Source organism: Myotis brandtii, unplaced genomic scaffold (assembly GCF_000412655.1).
Source record: "Myotis brandtii unplaced genomic scaffold, ASM41265v1 scaffold1875, whole genome shotgun sequence".
Lineage (NCBI taxonomy): Eukaryota > Metazoa > Chordata > Mammalia > Chiroptera > Vespertilionidae > Myotis > Myotis brandtii.
Genome location: NW_005356961.1, coordinates 847,372 through 856,091, shown reverse-complemented (window position 1 = coordinate 856,091; position 8,720 = coordinate 847,372). Strand labels below are relative to the sequence as shown.

At 41.6% G+C, this 8,720-nt stretch overlaps 1 protein-coding gene across 1 annotated transcript in view; it reads left to right on the top strand.

Annotated features, from left to right (window-relative positions):
* Positions 1-3: 3 nt before the first annotated feature.
* The window catches only part of DGKK (diacylglycerol kinase, kappa), a gene marked incomplete at its 5' end in the record, with an annotated part of 129,308 nt that continues 120,591 nt past the window's right edge, over positions 4-8,720 (top strand). The window contains one exon of the mRNA XM_014538272.1: positions 4-451. Within this exon, the coding sequence (XP_014393758.1) occupies positions 4-451 (448 nt within the window). The remainder of the gene's footprint in view (positions 452-8,720) is intronic.

Sequence of the window (8,720 nt, the reverse complement as noted above, 5' to 3'; positions counted from 1 at the left end):
CCGCCACCGCTGCTGCGGCCGGCTCTTCCACCGCTCCACGAGCCTTCGCCAGAGCCGGCACCACAGTTCTGTCCAGAGCTTGCTCCAGAACCGTGTCCGGAGACGACCCCAGAACCAGCCACAGAACCAGACCCAGAACCGGTGCCAGAACCAGATACAGAACCGGCGCCCGAGCCGACTCCAGAACCAGCTATAGAACTAGACACACAGCCAATCTCAGAACCAGCCCCAGAACCGGCCCCAAAGCCCGCCCCAGAACCAGCCACAGAACCGGCTCCAGAGCCGGCCTCAGAACCAGTCCCAGAACCAGCCACAGAGTCCTGCCCTGAGCCGGCTCCAGAGTCCTGTTCGGAGCCGAGTCCAGCACCTCATCTACTGCAGTGTCCGGTGATCACTCCAAAGACGGGTCTAAAGACCTCGGCATCGCCCCGAACGCCAGTGCCCTTGTCTAGTATAAAGGTAAGAAAAAGACCCCCTGAGGCAGGCGAGGCCAATGGCTTTTGGGCTCTCGGGACTCTGGGTACACTTAGCATCCCATTTGGCTGCCAAGGACCAGAAAAGATGCTCAGAAAGATGCGGGGATGGCGGAGTGGGAAGGGGTTGGGAGGCGGGAAGCAACATGTGGCAGCGAAAGTGAGCTGTTTGGGGCTAGAAACGGGTGGCAGCATGGGGTGGTGATCAGGACAGTTTTTCCCAAGGGGAGAAGTGACAGTGTGGCGAGCACCTAGATCTTGAAAAAGAGAAGGAAGATGCTCCCAGGGAGCGCAAGAGACCTAAAGAGGTGTTTGGAGCTGGCCCGGGATACACAAGGATGGGATTGAGTGGGGACAGCGGGACACATCTCTTAGTGGTGGTCACTGCCGCAGAGGCCCAAGCTGCGGAGCCACAGCCGTCTGCTTGGCACCCCCCCCCATCACTGGGGAGGGGGTCCTCAGCTGGGGCATAACTGGTGGCTCTCCAGGGAGGTGCCCTGTGCCTGTGTCAGCTGCTGGGCGCTGGTACTCTGGGTAGGGATGAGGGGATGGGCGGTGCCCACGCACACTGCAGGGGAAGGGAAGGGTTCGCCTGGGAGGAGGGGGAGAGCATGCGTATGTCGAAGCCACTGTTCATCTGTCTGAAGGATTTCCCAGCAGGTAGGTGCAAACACACTGATATAGAGATGGGTCCCTTCACAAGCGAGATGACTGGCATCCCGCACCAAGACCACTTCAAATGGTACAGGAGCCCCGGTTTAGCGGCGTGAAAATAAAAGTTGCTATTTGAGAGCGTGTAAGTGGAAATCCTCATCTCTTCCACTCTTTAGAGATGCCTTCATAAACGCTTCACTTAGCCTGGAAAATTAAAGTGGAGAATCCTCGTCACCGGCCCAGGGGGAGACGGGGGAGGGGGGATGAAGGTTATCAATGTTTGCCTTGGACCCCAAAAATGAGTGTCTGCTCTTCAGCCGGAGTCTGTCTGTCTTTCTTGCTTTCTCTGTGCTTCCCCTACTCTTCCCCTAAACTTCGTTCCACCAGACTGTGAAAATCATGGTAATGCATACATACACCTTCATTTAGCTTCCCCTGCAGGAAAAAACAAAACACAGAAACAAACAAATAACATACCACACCAACAATGCCCATTCTTCCTGCTGCGTAGCAGGGCGGAGAGACAGGCTCTGGAATTCTTCTGCTGTGGACAGCACACTTGTAGAATGCAGGGGGAGGGGGCACAGGTTGGCATTGCGCAAAATAGAAATGAAAGCAGCCTTGGTTGCTTTCTGAGTTGTGAGCGGGGAGGATTGACTTTGCAAAATAATTGCAATATTAAATGACTTAAAAAAGAGAAAACCTAAAGGGAAAAGTTTCAATGGGGAAAAATACAGATGTTTAAAAATAAATAAAACAGGATTGCAGGAGACTAAGACAATTTTAAAAATCTAACAACCCTGCTCTCACCAGGAGGTGGGTCTCTCCCCTTCCTTGCAGTGATCTCCAGAAGGGAAAGGGCGGGGCAGTTAGACCTGGGAGGGCACTCTAACCTGGTGCTTTCTCTTGTCTTTTTGAAACCAGTAGCGTCCACCTGGCCTGTGGCCTTCTTAAGTGACATTTTGGGAATGTGGCTGAGAAACTGACACCTGGGGTCTTAATTACCAGGCTGACCAGCGAATGTGTGGTTTCATTGGCCTCCAGAAGACAGACTGGAGGCCAGAACTCCGGGGTGAGCCCTGTGGCAGTGGGAAAGCATCTCTCACCAGCTTGACTAGAAAATGTCTGTTGCCAGACAGATAAGGAGAATCAAGGTAAAGGTAATCAGGTTAGCTTCCTCTACATAGTACTCATTAAGGTGACTGGCTCAGAGGCACTTGGTGCCCTGGCAGAGGACCCTGAGCTCCAAGAGTTTGACTTTGCCCTTGGTAGAGCTGGTCATTCATTCAGTCACTTATCTTGCAAAATAAGGTTAAGAATCTTGCCCTAGCTGGTTTGGCTCAGTGTATAGAGCATCAGCCTGCGAACTCAAGGGCCCCGGGGTTCGATTCCAGTCGAGGGCACATGCCCGGATTGTGGGCTCAGTCCCCAGCAGGGGGCATGCAAGAAGCAGCCACTCAATAATGCCCTCTCATCATTGATGTTTCTATCTCTCCCTTCTTCTCTGAAATCAATAAAAATACATTTTAAAAAAAGAATGTCGACTATCCACTAAGGGGGTTATGTAGATGAACTCATCAGTGGCTCTAAAGGATTTTGAAAGATACAGATTGTGTCTGCCTGAACCCTTCTCCAGCACTCTAGGTGTTCCTATGCAATTGCTTGCTATAGTTGGGAACATCTCTTCAGTGATAGGACCATTGTCTGCTGTATCCTCCTCAGGCAAATAACACCCTGAAAACAGCTGACTTGCATCTTAACATTCAAGGTAAACAGGTTGCCATCTTACCTGGGGTGGCATTGTTCTCAGACACTGCCTCTTCAAGGCAAACTTGGGGGAAAATAAACACACAAGCCACACGTGTGTGTGTGTGCGTGTGTGTGTGTGTGTGTGTGTGCACGTGTACACACACACACACACACACATACACACACATTCAGAGATCAAAACAAAATACAGCTCTCATCTTACAATAAAATCCTACATGGCAAGCATAGTCAGTATCAGTAGCATCCAACTATCCTGATAAGTCAAAGAATGAAATGAACAAAACCAAGTGTTTGAATGTGACTGCAGGATATCCCAGATAATTTTGCTGACTGGTATTGCAGTAAAAAACAAATACACGGCATCTTCTAGACTAGAGTGTAGTCTGCTTTTGGGTTTTGAGAACATACTAATTGCAAATCTATGCCAAGAGTCAGGGTAGAAACTGATAAAAGGGGGTTCATGTTTTCTTTCTTTCAGAATAGCTACCAGGATAACAGTCGGGGAACTAAACCTGTCTATTTCCTTCCTTTCTAAAATATTTTGATTTCCAGGAAATGAACCTTCGTCTCCCACCTGGTGGCAGTAAGTGTAAGTAAGGATGTGTGAATTGGTTCTTTAACAATGCTATAACTCTCTAGGGGGGAGTGGAACTTACAAGATATGGACCATGTTTGTTTTTCTCCAACTATGGTTGAAGACAGTTTATATTTTAATTCATTGGATTTTGATCAGCTAGGAAATTATAATCACATCATGCAGGTGATTGATGAAAATCTGAGAATACATTTTTGTGGCATGTATTTCTGGGGTAGAGAGGGCATCTGTGTACCACTCCTAATGACTACACAGCAATTACCATTATACCCCAAACCATAACAGAACTAGTTCCTGGTATTTTTTGCACACATTTTCTTTCAAAGTAGCAAGCATTTGTTTATAAGATATCTGGTAATTTTTACCTGAATACATTATCTTGCCTATTTCTGGGCTTCCCGAAGGTAGATACTGTGTCTCCCTCCCACCACCTAGTACAATTCAACCCTCCCTATTTTTGCTTAATAAACACTTGCTGAAGCTTGAAACCTATCAAATCCATTTCCAGCAATGATGCAGAGATGGCTGCTGTAAATGAATAAAAATACATTCTCAATGATTTCAGAGTAAGAAGTAAATGCTTTCTTAAATATCCTGGAATTTATACACCTCAAGGGAATGCAGTCAATCTTTCCATTTTCAGAATGGATGTTAGAACCATAATTAAGAAAAAAAGTACTAACAATTTCAGAAAATGTTTTGGAAATTGTCCTTATCCTCTGCAGTCCCGGCAGCAGCAGACCAAAGATGATGTTTGTTTCAGGGGTAATAAATTTTTATCCTAAATGAATAGAATACCTGCAGTGATTGTAGATTTGAATGTTCAACCTGTTGAAGATCAAGATAAAATTGCCTTCATTCCTCTTAGTTTCGTTCCCCCTTCCTCACTAGGTTTTGATCATATCATCTGACTTACTTGGTATATTCTGGAGCTCCTGAACATTTGCAGCAGGATGTTCTAGAAAAGATAATGAGATATTTGGTCAGTGGTCTTTCTTTACTGGAAGAACAATTCTTAATGCTTATGACTAGGGCTTCTGAAGATCTGTAGCCCAAAAAGAAAAGCTGAGCCATTGCCCCAACTGCTTCCAAGGAAAGGGGAAAATCCATAGAGCCCAGGAAACTATTCAGGGGCATTATAATAAGGATTATGTAATTCCTTCTGCTAGTATGGCAATTTACAGCTTGCTTTCTTCTGCATTATTAACTCTTGTATTCCCCTGAAGAAAGCAGCAGGGTGGAAGAGGGCAAAAATAAAATTTGACACCTAAGTAAGATATAACAATTTGTCATAAAAATATTTAATTTTTAAAAATATTTAATATATAGCTTTCTGTGATACATAAAAATCTTCAGTTGTCTAAAGACAATCTTTAAGCTGACATTCTATCAGGATTGCTTTTTTCCAAAGCAGTGACTGCTGATCCCTGTCTGATGCTCCCAGAGAGGACCATCATAGAACAGGAGCCTGAGAAGGAAGGAGACGCTGCACAAGACCCTGAACATATTACTTCCCCAAAAGACCTTTCTTTTGGAAAGAAAATAAATAGAAATTCTGTTGGGGATAGGGTGTCTAACCTTTCCAAAGCCTGCTGACTGTAATTTCCTCAGTGGAAAAAATAAATTAAGTATTAAAAAAAGAAAGTATCCATTCCTAAAGAGAGATGCCCCCACCCTCAGCAAAACAAATAAACCTTATCCTCAAAATAGAAAAACAAATTTATGAATTAAAAAAATGAGAGAAAGGAACAGTGACCCCAGATAATAGAACTTATTCCTCTCCTGAATTACTTTAAGAAAAAAGAAGGAAAGAAAGAATTTCTAAAGGGAGCGGGTCATCATCAAAGCCCATGAAAGTTATATCCTTCAGAGAAAAATTAAAAATTAAAAGGAAGAGAAATCATCTCAAGGTAAATAGTATTTCTAACCTTTAAAAAATAATGAAACTTACAAACTTTATTTGTGCCTCACAGCCCATGTCCAATCCCTCACAAAAATTATGAAGGCAAATATAAATCTTCCGGGGGGAGGGGGGAAACCAATCTCACCAAAAGCTCCCTAATGTTATTTCTTTCAATTATATGAAATTTCCAGGATAGGCAAATCCTTAGAGACAGAAAGTAGATTAGTGGTTGCCAGGGGCTGGGGCAGGGGGTTGTGGAGGGGGAAGGAGGGAGGAAGTGTGGGTGATAGCTAAAGGATACAAGGCTTCATTTGGGGGTGATTAAAATGTCCTGAGATTAGATAGTTGTGATGGTTGCACAACCTTGTGAATATACTAAAAACCAATGATGTGTACACCTTTAAATAGTGAATTTTATGGTGTGTGAGTTACATCTCAATTTTAAAAATAGGTAAAAGAAAGATAATTTCTCCACCTTCAAGATAATAAACCTACTACCTTCCCACAAATAAATGAACAAATGAATAAATAAGAGGGAAAATTTTTTAAAGGAACTAAAAGGAAGAGAAATCTTCTTAAGATTAGGGCCTCCGGTCTCAACAAAGGAAATAACCTTCACTCACTCACACATCTCTTATTTTTTTTTCTTTTGAGAAGAACAAACAAACAAAACAGGAAATATTTTTTATTGTTGACAATATTACAGATGTCCCCCATTTCCCACTCCCCTATGCCCCCCTCCACCAGGAAAATTCTTTCAAAATTATCAGTCAATGAAATTTACTAAACTCTCCACCCTAGATACACACAAATGTTTTAATTTAACAACAACTACAAAAAAGAAATATGAAAGGACAGGCTGCCTGATCTTAAATCTCCTGAATTTTTAATTGACAGAAAGGGGTGAAAATAGAAATAAATCACCCCTCAAGGGAAGATGCCCCATCCTCACCAAAGCACATTAACCTTATTATTAAGATATACTTTTCTTAATATGTGAAAGGGAATTAATAATAAAAAGGCATGTATGTAAGTGGAGGGGATATTACCAATGAAATAAAAACAAAATCCTCTTAAAGAGGAGAAATGCTCCAGCCTCACAAAGTCCCAAGGACTTTTTTTTTGTCAAAATGCAACAAAAACAAATGCAATTTTTAAAAATAATAAATAATAAAAGGAAATCCTTCTAATGGCAGCTAACCCAAATTCATCCAAACCCAAAAGCTTTATTCTTAATACAGGAAATTTTTAAATTGGAAGGATAAATAGAAAAGGTAGGGAAACAAAACCAAGAAAGTCTTCTTAAGGAAAGATGTCCCTAGCCCCTTTTCTCTCAAAACAAGTGAACACATTTGTATTTGGGAGTGAGCAGAGGAAAAAAAAATGAATAGGCTGTTTTAAAAGAGAAACCTCCTGTTTAGAGAATAAGATTCCACCACAGTCCCTGAACATTTTTCTCCAAACACAAAGAAACAGGGAGTCCAGCTGATGTAGCTCAGTGGTTGAGTGTCCACCCATGAACCAAGAGATCCCCAGTTGGATTCCTGGTCAGGGCACATGCTCAAGTTGTGGGCTCGATTCCCAGTAGGAGGTGTACAGGAGGCAGCTGATCAAAGATTATCTATCATTGATGCTTCTATCCCTCTCTCCTTCTTCCTTCCTCTCTTTCTAAAAAAATCAATAATAAAAAAATATTTTAAAAAAGAAAGAGGAAGAGAAGGAGAGAGGGGGGGAAAGGGAGAAAGAAAAAAGTAAAATAGGGGATAATTTGTAAAAGACTAAAAGGGAGAAATTCTCAAGGAAGATGCAGCAATGTTTTACGGAAGATAATGTATATTATTCCTGATGATCAACCCACTCCACCCCTGCCCCCCCAAAAAAGAAAAAATCACAACATCCCCTTCTAAAGCTTCTCCAAGGGAAGATCCTCCCAATCTTATTTATTCCAAACAAATTATTAATTTTTTAAAAAGAAAAAATCCTCCTAAGGAGGGTTCCCTAACGTTATTAAAATCCAATGGCCCTTAATAGCTTCTCCACAAAACTTAGTTTTTAAAAATGGAAATTATCCAAACCTAATAAGGTGTTTCCTCAATCTCACCAGAAACAAGCAATCTTTTCATCCAGCAATTTTTTTACAGAAAAAATTCTCCCATCATAACGAGATACCATCAACTTCACTAAACTTCACTAAAATCAATAGACCTTATTCTTCTCTGCACCCCAAAGGAAAAAAAATAATTTTAAGAAAAAAAAACACACAGAAATCCTAATGGAAGGCAAGTTGGCCATAATCTCACCAACACCATTGAACTTTATTCCCCTAAGGAGATTTTTAAAGAGAGAGAAAATCTTTGTCTCTTAAGAAAAAGTGCCCTCCACCCACTCCACTTGAAAGACTAGAAAGTATTATACAGAGAAATGGTTATAGTATTCTAGTATGGTGCCAGTGAACCTTAAATTCAGTACCTGAGGATGAAGGGTAGTAAAACTTTAATCCCAGCCTGGCTTTCTTTTGTCCCCCACACCATTTCTGGTTACCTTCCCATCAGTCAGTCTGTGCACTCAGGAAAGGTAAATCCTGTCCATGGAAAGCAAAACTATGATGGCTAACCTCTAGGGGAAAATCATACCCCTTTTCCAAACCAAACAGAAATGATTTCGGGATTACCTGCATTGTTGTTCTCCTCTAATACAGAAGCTCAAGAGTTGAGGATAAACTCCAAAGTAATGACATTCTTACTATTAACTTCCAAATCAGATGCACACTCCTACCTAGCAGAGAAGGACCCTTAGCCAGTTCAATAATGAGGTTTTACAGTGGTTGTCTAATCATGTGCTCACTGTTCTGTAGAGTGATAAAGGGCTCAATTTTTGCAAGTAAATAAAATTTGAAAGTCATATTCATAAGAAGTGAATACAATGAAATGTTTTTCCATTTTAAAACTTCATTTACTTATTTTAAAATTAAATTGAGTGCCCACTGTATGTCCTCTGTGTTTAGCACTAAAGATTCCACATTGGGCAAAATCACATAGAGTGTTCCTTTAAGCAACTCTGGAAAATGAGATACCAAAACAGATATTCATGGATTGATTATTTGTTTTACCAGATGCTTTACTAGATTCTCTCAGCATACATCTTCTTTTACAAAAATTTAATGTCATAAAATAAAGGAATAAATGCCGATTTCAGATAATGTGGAAAAATCAAAACTTTTTAAAATTAAGTAAAATTTTGGGTGGGGATAAGGATGAGAGATCAACCAAAGGACTTGTATGCATGCATATAAACCTAACCAATGGACACAGACACCGGGGAGGGG